This window comes from Carassius auratus, unplaced genomic scaffold (assembly GCF_003368295.1).
Source record: "Carassius auratus strain Wakin unplaced genomic scaffold, ASM336829v1 scaf_tig00031942, whole genome shotgun sequence".
NCBI classification, from domain to species: Eukaryota; Metazoa; Chordata; class Actinopteri; order Cypriniformes; family Cyprinidae; genus Carassius; species Carassius auratus.
Genome location: NW_020525958.1, coordinates 107,400 through 120,925, shown reverse-complemented (window position 1 = coordinate 120,925; position 13,526 = coordinate 107,400). Strand labels below are relative to the sequence as shown.

The 13,526-nt window shown below is 35.2% G+C and overlaps 1 protein-coding gene and 1 long non-coding RNA gene across 3 annotated transcripts; one reads left to right on the top strand and one right to left on the bottom strand.

Moving 5' to 3' along the window:
• Nucleotides 1-105: 105 nt before the first annotated feature.
• LOC113080640 (uncharacterized) lies at nucleotides 106-2,499 on the bottom strand. Its single transcript, XR_003281920.1, has 4 exons — nucleotides 2,283-2,499; nucleotides 2,016-2,083; nucleotides 1,201-1,218; nucleotides 106-278 (listed from the first exon to the last, which is right to left on the bottom strand). It is a non-coding gene; the product is annotated as an uncharacterized LOC113080640 (long non-coding RNA).
• A 1,809-nt stretch (nucleotides 2,500-4,308) lies between these two features.
• Nucleotides 4,309-12,295, top strand: LOC113080636 (zinc finger FYVE domain-containing protein 21-like). Of its 2 annotated transcripts, XM_026252798.1 has the most exons (8): nucleotides 4,309-4,486; nucleotides 5,692-5,742; nucleotides 6,761-6,929; nucleotides 7,304-7,379; nucleotides 7,505-7,596; nucleotides 10,596-10,646; nucleotides 11,033-11,163; nucleotides 11,618-12,295. In XM_026252798.1, the coding sequence occupies exons 1-8, from the start codon at nucleotides 4,361-4,363 to the stop codon at nucleotides 11,651-11,653; spliced, it is 732 nt and encodes a 243-aa protein (XP_026108583.1). In that variant the 5' UTR covers nucleotides 4,309-4,360; the 3' UTR covers nucleotides 11,654-12,295. The 2 variants fall into 2 exon arrangements, with proteins under 2 accessions (XP_026108583.1, XP_026108582.1); XM_026252797.1 differs by lacking the exon at nucleotides 10,596-10,646 and having other exon boundaries at nucleotides 4,310-4,486.
• The last annotated feature ends 1,231 nt before the right edge of the window (nucleotides 12,296-13,526 follow it).

The window sequence follows — 13,526 nt, the reverse complement described above, 5'->3', positions numbered from 1 at the left end:
AAATGTAATGCCATAAATTAAATAGCCTGCTTTATCTACAGCCAGGATGTTAAAAATTAATAGAACATTTAAAATCTTGTATAAAACACAGAACACACCACACTATTGAAAATCAAATTCCTGTTTATTAGCCTCTACTCTTTATTTACACTTCATTGTCATCTGATGCCTGCATAAGTTGTCGTCCAGTCCCTCCTGCCCGGTCTGGCGCATAGCGCAGCCACTTTTGGGTGAAAATTGGGTGATGGTAGCTGTCCCCATCTGCTGAGTAAGAGCATCTAAAACAGAAGATAAAATCACAATGCAAAACAAATTTAGCATTTAAGTTAAACAGAATAGGGATGCACGATATTGGATTTTGGCCGATATTCGATATGCCGATATTTTCTAAAAAATTTTGCCCGATGCCGATACCAATATCGATATATATAGAAATATATACTGATATATTTACAAATATATACTGATATATTTAAACTTTAATTTTACTGAAGAGAAATCCATGTATCTCTTTTGTACTGATTCTACCATAAATTTATTATTTTACAAATGTAGACAGACATTCACATCTGAAAAACAGGTCAATTATTTCACTTGGAGAATATCGGTTTGGCTCATCGGCAGAAATATTCATATCGGACGATACCGATAATGGTCATTTTAAGCTTTTATCGGCCGATACCGATGTTGTGCCGATATTATCGTGCATCCCTAAAACAGAACATATATTTGAACAAATTCAGTAACCTAGGCCTATGATTTTTCAATGATCGGATAAGGCAATAAGTTCTCGTGTTGTAGGCTAGATCATATTTCCCCTATATTCAAAGCACTTTTCAAAACTGCCTGTTCATGGATGTATTCGAATTAAAGGGAGGCAAAAAGGATTAGCTTGCAGTGACCTCTTTCATAAGGAAAATGTATGAGGCCAATTGACTCAAAAATGTTTATGTTTATTATTTTATTGGTTCAGAAGTAGTTGTTAACACCACAAATTTAATATAAATAACTGGATACTAATTAAATAGTTAATGTAGATTAGAGTTACCATAGACAAAAGATGTTTTGACAAAATAATCATAGACAAAAACCGTTGCATTCAGTTTTTGATGAGGTTTTGGGCTGGAAAACCAATTGCAAGTGGTGCAAGTTGTTTGCAGAAATAAAATAAAATGAAATCAAAAATATTGTTTTGCTTACTTGGTGTGCAATAGTGATCTGTAAAAGAACAGAAAAGACAAAAATTTCTGTTAAAAACAGCAATTAAAATTCACAATCATACAGTGTGACTGTACTTTATACATATGTACTCAGGTAACCAATCTGTTATTAAAAATATAAAAACAAAGAATATAAACAACATAATATACAAATTAAATATACAGTGGTTGATTCTTTTCAGCTACAGTTGATGTAATAGTAGCATTCAAGAAATAAATGTAAAATATAAAAAACGAAATACACTTTAATGTAGGCCTATAAAATATACAATTCTCATTAAAGCTAATGAATTACGCCCCATTAACTGGACTCCCCCGGCCTCTCAGATCACCATACATGTTAAAGGGATTTTAATGCTAAAATATGCTATTTTTTATGCTGCACTTTCTTCCTATAGTGAATATCAAGCTACAATATATATGTTTGTCAGCTCAAATGTTTCAGTGGTAGAACTTTTGCCTGGCGTGTCAGAGGTCTGGGTTTGGGTATTAAAATGAAGTACAATAGTTGTGCAAGTACAATGCTGTATCACTTGTGACGCAAACATCCAAAAGCAAATGAAAGCCGATGAGTACAACTGATGAGTAGTTTACACTTTATAGATTAGGGGGTGCAGAAAGCTTTGTATATTATTTATAATGTTTATTGAGATAACAGTACAATGTTGACATTTCAATGATTTATAAGTGATTAATAATATATTAACTAGTAACTATTAACCATTAAGGATTTTGTTTGATTCAGTTGTTTACTGAAGGCCCTGACTGAAACCCCAGGGTACTCAGGGTACTTACTGTCTGACAGCAGGTTCACTCAGACTCTGCTCATCATCACTGAAGAGTCCAGGAACAAAACAAGCCATCTGACACAGAGACAACAATATTTACTCTGCAGTTCCAGGTTCATTAGAAGGAAACAAGATAAAGCAGAGGTAAAATGCAGATAAAAGACAGAATAATATATATAACAACAATAATAACATATGTAATATTCTACTACTAATAATATAATCTTAAAATAACAGAATCTATATTTTTAATTTTAGGTTGAGTGTGACTTACGTTTTGATGTCAGGGACTCCTTAAAATTGGTGAAATATATTCTGAAAAAGGCATATTAATGTATTTCATGAGCTTCTTTCATGAGTATTTCATGAGCTTATTTTCATGAGTTCACCTGTATTTCTAAGTCAGTATCTCCCTTCAGCAACATTTCTGAAGGGAGATACTGACTTAGAAATACAGATTTACTGAAGAAGCTCATGAAATACATTAATATGCCTTTTTCAGAATATATTTCACCAATTTTCTTTTCAAAAATCTTGGAGTTTCACTTTGTTCTGTATAGTTTATTTCTGTCCTCCTGAAATCACAGAACAATTTGTATTAATATCTGTTTATCATGAAATATAAACACTCATGTGAACTTGTTTTCAGCCGATTAACGTTACACTCTCAGTGTAAGAGACGTCATCGATTCAGTAAATCAGCCTTTTCCAAAAAAAACACTGACAAATCACCAGCAAAACATTCACAGAGCCATCAAAATATCTCATACACACACGAAGATTTGATGAAAAGCCCAGAGTTTCATCAACAAGAGCTCAAAATTAGCCTAACGTTACCTGAAAACTGCTAAGACGCTAACGGACTTTTTCGAAGACATTAAACCATTTCTATAAAATAAATTTAATTGAAACATGTCAATAACAAGTAAGAAACTTGTCAGAAACATTTGTATATCATATTTGTGTGATTTTAGCGACGAAACTTACCTAAAACAGCGTAAACCGCAGCGAGAGACGGAGATTACTGCTTGCCAGTAACGGTTTTTGTGTTGACGCCCCGTTTCCATGGCAACTCTGCTCCCCGCTCGCGCAGAACTCATCGCACACACAGCATTCACACAAACAAACATCTCGAGTTAAAACATTACATTTATAATGTACAGCCTCATTCAATAATCACTCACTATAGAGACGGATTCTTTCTGGCAGCCTGTAAAAGAGTGAAAAACACGACGAAAAAGCAGTCAGGACTTCTCTTTAATAAACCGCTTTTACATTTTCCCTCCGAGATACTGCTGGAAACTCAAGGCTTTAACATTAATTTACCGTGACCGTTGTCTAAACAAGTTAACGGTAACATTATTTGAAAATGAGCCAGTCTCTTCAGCTGCCCACAGACTGTATAAAAACACACCGCGTGCCTGTGCTGTCTGGGTTCATATCGAACATTAAGCAAGCTTACCTGTACTTGTGCCAAGGGTCCAGAAATGAGCTGTGTCCGGTGCAGTACGTTGGGTATACCACCCGTTGATCTCCCGGTCAACCAAAAATCGATGGATTTTCAATCATATTTCCCGGTCAACTATATTTCGATGCATTTTCAATCATATTTCCTGGTCAACTATATTTCGATGCATTTTCTATCATATTTCCCGGTCAACTATATTTCGATGACTTTTCAACAACAGCATCATTTCTCTGTCCACTATAAATCAATTACTTTTCAACACATTCAGGGATCACCCGGTAACCAAATATCAATGCTTAATCAATCATAAAGATAACTATGGATCAATGTTGTTCCAATATTGTTGCCATCAACATTAATAACATCAGGTTTTCATCGATATGATAATGTTGATTCAACATTTATTTTGCATTGAAATTTCAATATCAACCATAATGATGATTCAGATGGAAAAACAATGTTTATTCAATGTTGGCTTGCTGTCTGGGTTGATTCAGATCAGCACTTCGGAGCCTGTTAGCGACTCTGTTGATTAAGATCGAGACTTCGGAGCCTGTTCGCGACTCGGTTGATTCAGATCGGGACTTCGGAGCCTGTTCATGACTCGGTTGATTCAGATCGGGACTTCGGAGCCTGTTTTTATTATCGTGTGACGGTTTGTAGGTGTCCAATCTGTCGATGAGTCAGTTATGTTTTCTTCTGTCCTGATGTGAGAGTTATGAGAGTTGCCCGCTCCAATATGGCGGCGACGTTGACGTGCGGTCGAGCGGCCAATGAGGCGTCTAGGTATTTATATGTCTATGTGTGTGACTGTGACTGTCAGTGCTGCTGATGTCTGTGCTGTTCTTCTCCACAGCAGCAGCTGCGCACTCATAAACACAAACATGTCCGCGGTGCCTGACGGCAAGAAGCTGGTCCGGAGCCCGAGCGGACTCCGCATGCTGCCGGAGAACGGCGCTTTCAACAGTCCGTTCTCCCTGGACGAGCCGCAGTGGGTTCCGGACAAAGAGGTAATGAATATTGATCATAGATTATGGCTATGATGATGCCGTGGTTGTTCAGTCTCTGTCTTTGGGCGTTGTTTGCTCAAGGCACCAAGAGCCAGTGGAAAATATGTTTGTAAGTTTCTCAGATGGTGTTATAAACAAATAAAGATTACCAGAGTTGGATCTTTGTAACAGATTTGATCCCAGATGCATGTAAATGAATGCATAGCTGTGGATTTCATAATGAGTATATGAGCGAACATCCCCGACTCTGGGCTACCCCAATCTAAACTCTCCATATGGGGAAATGTTTGGGGCGTTTGTCATGAAACAAACTTTGTGCAATGTTTCTGTATGGCCGAAAAGCGACTGTCAAATATTAGGTCACGCCCACTTGTTAATAATATTCGGAGATGCTTAAATAATCTTATATAGTATATTTAGATTTTTTATTTTTTGTCATCATTGACTCGCCATTACGTCGTTCCAAACCAGTATGAGTTTCATTCTCCAGTTGAACAATTATTATTATTATTATTATTATTATTATTATTATTATTTTCTTTTGAAGAATGTTGGTAACCAACCAGTTGCTGATAGCAATGGATACTATGAAAGTCAAAGTCCAGTTTTCTTATACTTTTTTACCCTTTAAATCAAAGTTTGTAATGGTGTGATTAAACAAAAATGAAATTTTATATATATATAAAAAAAGCCCTTTGACAAATAATGCACAGAAGCAAGGCTGCTGAAAAGGTGGACAGGCACTGTTGACCTCATTAAAGTGATACATACCAAGTTTAACCATGCTTTACTTGGTCTAGATAGAAGATTGGAAATAACTTTACATGGGTTTAGCAAACAATTTACCTCACTGAAAATTGTTATGTATACTGATCTTCGTGGGAGGAACACAAAGGTGTACTAGATTATGTAAGCATGTTAATTAATGACACAGCTGCTCATGCTATTAAGGGCTGTGTTGGCAAGAATATGTATTAAATGCTTAGACATCAAATTTTGTTCAGAGAGGAGGTTTTTTTTTTTTTTTTTCCTCTGTTTAAACAGTCTGGTTTGGATTGCTGCAGTTGGTGTCAGATAACATTACCAAAACGGATGTTTTGCCACACCTTTCTTATGAAATGTTATTGACTTGCGCAACATGTAGAGTTTGTGTTATAAAGGCGATTAAAGAATGTAGGTTATTTTTCATTCTTATCCTCTCTTAGTGCCCCAGATGTATGCAGTGTGACACTAAGTTCGACTTCATCACCAGAAAGGTAAGCTGACCCATCATGTGTCAGGAGTAATCTCAAGTGACAGCTTGAGTCCCCGTTTAATATGAATTTGACAAGTGGCTGTATTGTTGCTCATAAGTGGATGTCCTAGTTTTATTGTTGGTCTTTGTGTGTAACTTTAGAAAATCTGGTAACAAATGGGATATATTGATGGAAAAATAGAATTTCACATTTGTCATGTGACAATTTGAATAATGCCTGTATGTGCGTGTCCCTCATTTTGGTAATTGCCTCATTTTGTCACAGTTCAACCAGTTTTATCACATCCCTACAATAACGCTACCGGCTTCAGATGTGTTTGTATGTGTGAACGGCCCTTTTCCTTTTTGAGTGTCTTCCTTAAGCTTTAGCAGTTTCAGTTTTTTTTTTTTTATGCCTTTGTTTTTAGCTTTGCAGTAATATGCCTTTGCAAATTTTCCTTTCCTGTTTCCTATTTTCTCCTTTTTTGCTTTCCTGTTCTTCCTGACTTTGTCTGAATCTCTGTCTTTGTTGTTATATGATAGTGTTCTGTATTAAGGCTTAATTCAGTCCATTATATATATATATATATATATATATATATATTAGTTCACATCAAATTGTAAAATCCCCTTTCTTCAAAGATAACATTTTACCAACTAACCTTACAACTACATGTCAACTACCAATCATTAGTGACCATGATTTACAAATTCCCATACTTTTATTTTGATTTAAGTCATATCACTTATTTATGATTGATAAAGGGATAGTTCACCAAGAAATAACAATTCTCTCATCATTTATACACCTTCATCTTGTTCCAAAACTGTATGAGTTTTATTTCTTCTATGATGTGCAAAAGAAGGTATTTTGAAGATTGTTGATAACTGAACAGTTGACTGTAGCCATTGATTTCCATAGTAATTTTTTTGTTTTGAGTAAATGATGAGAGAATTTTCACTCTTGTACTGTCGCAGTTGTGTGTTTGATTGAATTGTGTTGGATTTAAATCACTAAGTGTTTCTTCTGTGTACGTCAGCATCACTGTCGGCGCTGCGGTCGGTGTTTCTGTGATAAATGCTGCAGTCAGAAAGTGGCTCTTCCCCGGATGTGTTTTGTGGATCCGGTGAGGCAGTGTTCGGAGTGCAGCCTCATCTCACAGAAAGAGGTGGAGTTTTACGACAAACAGCTTAAAGTGCTCACTGCCGGTGGGTTGAACAAACACACACTCAAATGCTTTTAACTTAAAACCACTGACACACTTATAACCACTTTTCCATTCGCAGACTCATTAAAGTTTGTGATTTTGATAAGCAAAGGCCATGGAGAGTGTATGCATGTTACGTAATTTACTTCAGTGTACACTGACTTAATGATTAATCCTTTACCTGAGACTCAACTAAACTGCTTCTGGTATTGAGTCACTGTGTTTGCATGAGTGTGAGTTTGGCAAAGGTTGTTCTGATGGAATCGGGTTAATCAAATGTAGTGTGATGAGCTTTTTTATTTATGTTGAAGATGTTTTCAAATACATTGTCTTTCCACCCATGACCTTACGGCCTTTTATAACCTTGCACTGTAGGAGGAACTTTCCTGGTCAGAGTTGATTCCTCAGAGAAATCAGAGACCATGGTCTGCCGTTTGTCCAATAATCACAGGTATGCATGTAAGAACCCACAGATGTACCTCTTTAAATGTGACCTATCCTGTCTTGAATATCTCTCTCTCTCTCTCTCTCTCTCTCTCTCTCTCTCTCTCTCTCTCTCTCTCCTTTCCCTCTCAGATATCTCTTCCTAGATGGTGAGAGTCATTTTGAAGTGGAGCTCTCTCGTATTTCCACTATGCAGGTGTTGACTGAGGGCTCGACCCCAGGAGGTGAGGCTCTATGTGGACAAACGTTTCACAGCAATACAAACATTGTTTTTTAAACTATTCTCTTGACACTAGCCAAATGTAATGACAAAATCAGGAGCAAAAACACATTTGCTAGCCCTGACTACAAAGTTGTTGATGCTAAAACCCTTTTCTGAAAAGTTACATGACATTACTTTTATGCATCTGATCAATGCTTTTATACAAAGTGAACTAAACTACTCTTTAAAAGGTCAGTACAGTTTTTAAAATACCTTTGAAAGAATCACCATGCTAGCCAAAACTTCATTTGCTGCATTTAAAACACAGTCAGAACGGATTATCTAAAATAACTGTTTTCTATTTGAATGTATTTAAATATATATATATATATATATATATATATATATATATATATATATATATATATATATTAGTGCTGTCAATCGATTAAAAAAAATTAACTAATTAATCGCACAATTTTTTAAAATTAATCACGATTAATCGCGATTAATCGCAATTAAAAGACTGAAACTTTTTGCATATGTAAATGTAAAATGTAAATAATTAATGTAAACTCAAGACAAAGAAACTATTTAAATTCAAAATATGATTGTTTATTGGAATTTTTGTTTAACTTGTAACACAGATTTTCTCATGTAAACAACATACCTGCAATAAACCATCAATATCCTCCAAATTAACTGTTGGCTTGAAAGCCTTATTTATTACAGAAACAACAACACAGTCATGTAAGTACCATTTGAATTTCAAAACAATCAATGTAAATAAAAAACAAAAATGATTTCCATGTTGAATTCTAAGTGGACAAAAAAAAAATTCCAAAGTATAGTCATTGCCAGTGCTTTAAGTGGGCCGGTACGCAAGGGTACTCAGTACCGCCACTTCCAAATATAGCTCTTGAGCGTACCGCCACCTCTCCGTGCGCCCAGAACGTGCTTGTAGCGTGCCGGTACGCTCATTTGGACATCTGTTTTAATAGAGGTTTTAATCTTTTACCTGCACTGCCGATTTTCAGAACGCCCTTCACAATGCAAGCTTCCTAATTCATCCCACCCAGAGCAGAAACTACATTACCGATTCACCCTTAAGTTACACAAGTGAATAGCGCATGTGTCGCTTTTCCCACTGTTAAGTGTCAACAACTCAACGTGGCCGGAGAAGGTGTGTGAAACTCGTTGTGAGTTATACTAAAGCAAAATCTTGAGTATTTATTGTCTGATAAACATTAAAAACAGTCTGCGGAGGTTGAGTCGTCCTGCAGCCCCCGCTGGCTGTTCATTGGCTGCAGCATCTTTTTTCTAAGTTCTAAAAAAATACCATAGACGGCAAGGCACAAATTTAGATATTCATTTATCTAATTAATCTATAGCCTATGCACAAAGACAATATGATATTTTTTCCCCTTTTTGTTTTAAAGCTTGATGAAGAGAGAGAGCGCAAGTTGCTGCAGCTGCAAGGACAGTGATGCACGCGCACAGGAGTGATTGACAGTTCGCGGCACTGTGTACAAAAATACTCCGCTACACAATTATTTCGTTTTTTTCGCTTAAGCTTATTAACGTTAGCGTTACAGAAAGGTCTGATTTACGCACTGTTACAGTCATTGTTTTTTTTTTAAACAATGACATTTGAGTTCATGATTTTAATGATGCTGTTTCTTGTGGCAGACTAAATGAAGAGTAATGTTTCTTGTGGCAGACTGAAGAGTAATCCGGCAGAGTTTTATACTGAAACTTTCCGTCTAAAAGTCCTTCCTTGGTCTTATCCATATTTCTTTGCACGTTGAACACACATAGGCCACAACCAGAAATAAAAAAAACTGCAACCGCGTTAATTGCGTTATTTTTTTTTAACGCGTTAAATATTTCAAATTAATCGAATGCGTTAACGCGCTAATTTTGACAGCACTAATATATATATATATATATATTTCCTGTGATGCAGTTCTGAATTTTGAACTATTTTAAACTGAAATCATTCTAATATGCTGATTTGCTGCTCGAGAAACATTTGTGATTAGTATAAATGTTGAAAAGAGTGCCGCTTGATATTTTTGCGGAAGCTTTTAAATTCGAATGAATCAATTTTAAAGCACTGTTGCTAAACAATCAATCCAGGTAGACTTATTAGCTGTCATCAGTAATCTAGATGGTTGTTTTAGCGAGTACTGCGTCTGTCTGGGAAACACACTGCCCGCTTTTATAGAGCATCATTAAGTCTTCCTATTAGATTGTCATAAATTACTTATAATGGACATCTTTTCCAGATGCTCAGAACTTCCTGTAATTCTAATCCATAAAGACTTTTACTCCCTCGATTCTGTTTCAGAAGAAAGTGAGGTTTTAGCATGAATCTGGACTAGTAGATATTCTTGCATGTAGATATAAAGGAATATATAATATTATGAGCTGAGATTTATTTTGTTAATATCATATTTTAGGTGGACAATATGACCTGATCTGATACTGATAATATGATAGAAAGAGATTCTTTGAAAGCTTCACATATGACACTTTAATCTTCAGATACTCAACCGCTTCAAATATGCAACCGCTGCACTGATTTCTGCTTTAACTGATTGCTGATGGCTATTAACATTGCACAGTAGTACTGAGTGAACTTTATTCTATGCAACTGACATAGAAACAATATACTTTGGCCCCAGTCATTTTTTGGGACACTTAAGAATGGCATTGCATTAGACATAAATTATCAAACCTTTCTCTAAACTAACTTCACATTTCTGAATAATTTTGTACTTCTGTTGTGCACTGATTTTAAAACTTCCAGGTGATTTTTCAGGGATGTATGAATTCAGTTCACCTCAAATTCACACAAAAATGCCGTTTAGATATTTTGTAATTATATATTACCTGACTTCAAAAACGTCTTTTATATAAGCTTTGTATGATGCATACATACACTTGAATACACTCTTATTTCTTTCCTTTTAACGTTCTCTTCTTTTCTTTAATTTCCTGGTTCTCTTCTGCGTTAAGAGAAAGATATATGCTCATACACAAGCTTGCTGGACAGTCAAATATCTGAAGGTCAGCTTTCTTCTTTATCTCTCTTATTTTTCTTCTTCCTCGTCTAAAATATATGCGTTTTAGTTTGTTTTTCCTTGTTGTTCCCTTCATACGATGTAAGTAACGTTGCATGCACTCATTTCCTGTGACATGGCTGTAAGTAACAGTGTCAAAGCAAGGCAGTCTAATGAACGGCTGCATGTGCATGTTTATTGTGATGGTCCCTCAGACTTCTGGTGTTCAAGACCTCATGATATTCATTCTTTACCCATCATTTATGTTTGCTGGATAGATTACAGTTGCAACTTGCACTTAAGCACCGTGTTACCGTCACATTATGTGAATCAGATCTGATAAACCCATATCTTTGTGTGCAACCCCACCACTGACCTTTGACCTGTTTTTAGGAGGTTCTATTCGAGCCAGTGGCATGGTGCTTCAATACAAGCCACCAGGATCTCAGAACCTACAGGAGCTGCACATGGACACTGCCGATGACAAGCGCATCGCGTCTGCCTGGCTTGCAGCAATGCATAAAGTAGGTGTGAATAAAGGAGTGCACTGCAAAAAAAAAAAAAAAAGGATACCTTAGATATAACTGCAGTAATTGCATTTATTCATTTTTTATTTTATATTCCAAGCAAAAAGCATTGTGAATATATTCTAAATCTTATAGTAGAATTAAATAAGTCTCTTTAAAAAAAGCAAAAAAAAAAAAAAAACCTTGCCTTAAATAAGTCAATTTAAGGCAAGTCAGCCTTATGTATATTCTGTTTGAATAAGAAGAAAATCTCCAAAACTTTTATTTTAAATATTATTTTAAATAATATATTTCAAATCAGCAGTGAAACCTGTTAATAATGGTATCACAGCAGTGGTAATATTAATCAGCACAATATCTTCCATGCATTATTCTGTCCCTGGTATCACACAGCCCTAGTCATAATTAATATGACATAATATTATGTTTTCTATTCCCTGTTTGTCTCTAGGCTGCCAAATTGTTGTATGAATCAAGGGACCAGTGAAATGCCACCGTGCTGCAGGTCGAAAGGGATGGACAGAACAAAATGGAGGAGAGAGAGAAAGAGAGCAAAACCAAGTATTGTGTGTTATTCAGTCTTACATGTACTCTAAGATGCTTGTATGATTTCTATTCAATCTTTTGCTTCTATTCCCTGTCGAGACAGACTAGATTTACTTACAGCCTGTCTGTCTGCGCCAAGGGGAGGACCAAGTTTTCCGACGACTCTTGTGCAATATGGACACGTATGATAATATAGAAACACCATTTAACAGATGCTTTAAGTGTAGTCTCACCTATAAAAGTTTTGTAAACAAAATATATTTTGTCAGATATTCTTATTTTAACACAAAATGTTGTGTATCTACTTTTTACTGCCCAAGTATTTACAATATGCCGTTTCTTCTTAACACATTTAAAGCACTTTTAAAAATTGTTTTTCCAACACTACAGAATGATGTTTCGGGTTTCATTTGTTAGTAAGATGTTTGTGTCTGCAGAGCAATATTTCCCTTCTTCTTTTTTTTTTTCTTTTAGAAGATTGCCTGGACTCATATTAAACTTTGTTCTAGGTCACCAGGTTTTGTTTGCTAGGTTTCAATTTTCAGTGTACACCAAATAAACATCTTCAGTCCACGACTGACAATTTTTTGTCTGTGCTAATTTGCATAGTTTTTAATTCAAGATTAGTTCTCTGCTAAAAGTACATTAGATTAAATGATCTATCTTAGTACAGTACTCATGCATTCTTGAAATCTAAAAAACTATTGGATATTATCATTTTGTATAAATATTCATCTGTTGCATAAATATTTTTGTGTGTGAAAAATGATACATTTTTTGTTTGTGATGCAGAAACATCCTGTTTGCGACAGATGGCCGATTTCATTCTTCTTTCTCACAGGGCTGCAGAGAAATCATCTCTGTTCTCATGAAGGACTGCTGCTGCCCTCTTGTGTCCTGTACACAATAGACCAGAAACTGAAGCTTACGAAAACAAGAACACTTACCATATTACCACAAACTCCTTGAACTTTTATGCTTTTCCATGTTTATATAAAAACTTACATACAGCAATGGCACAGTGACAGAAATTACACCAAAAATTCATCTTTTAGTGTCTTATTACATATTTATTTATTATGCATTTAATAAATAATGTGAAGTATGATTTATTTATTTAGGTGTAAAGGCGTGAATAATGACTAAGGTTTTTAATGTTTCCTATGCATATTTTTATTTATTTATTTTTGTGTAGGAATGTATTTTTATTTATAATTTCAATGGAAAATGGCACTGCTACTCTGACCCTCCTGATGACTGTCCCAAGAATAAAGCTTCCCACTTCTTGAAGATCAGGAATATAAACCGGTAGATCAGAAAATAACCTGGTGTGAGCACAATCCTGAAAATTTCCACATCCAATGTAGAACCTGAAAACACACATAGAAGGCAAATAAATTGTGATGTATTGCAGAGTATTTATGGGCCAAATACTCCTTCCGGGTGTTTTACAATTGTTTATTTATTTATAAAAAAATAATAATAATTCTATAGTATACAGTTCATACTACAATACGTATGAAAACATGAGACACGAACAAAAAGCCAAAATAAAAATTATAATAAAATGTATACCAAATACACATACAGCTGGGTGACTAACTTGTATTGTGTCTGCTGAAAACCATAATGATTTATTTTTATATAATATATTGTAATTATTCCAAATTAGGTACCTATGGTGAGAAAATATATGATTATACAATACAGACCAAGCCAGCAACATATGTTTATGAAAGCAGGATAAGCTTAAAGGAATTTGATACATTTTGTAATTGCAAATAAAGACAAATCCAAGACCACCTAATAAAAAA

Coding starts and splice junctions, on each gene's coding strand:
- LOC113080636 (XM_026252798.1), top strand. CDS start 4,361: ATGTCCGCGGTGCCTGACGGCAAGAAGCTGGTCCGGAGCCCGAGCGGA. Junction 6,930..7,303: donor GCTTAAAGTGCTCACTGCCG/GTGGGTTGAACA, acceptor CTTGCACTGTAG/GAGGAACTTTCCTGGTCAGA. Junction 7,597..10,595: donor TGAGGGCTCGACCCCAGGAG/GTGAGGCTCTAT, acceptor TTCTGCGTTAAG/AGAAAGATATATGCTCATAC.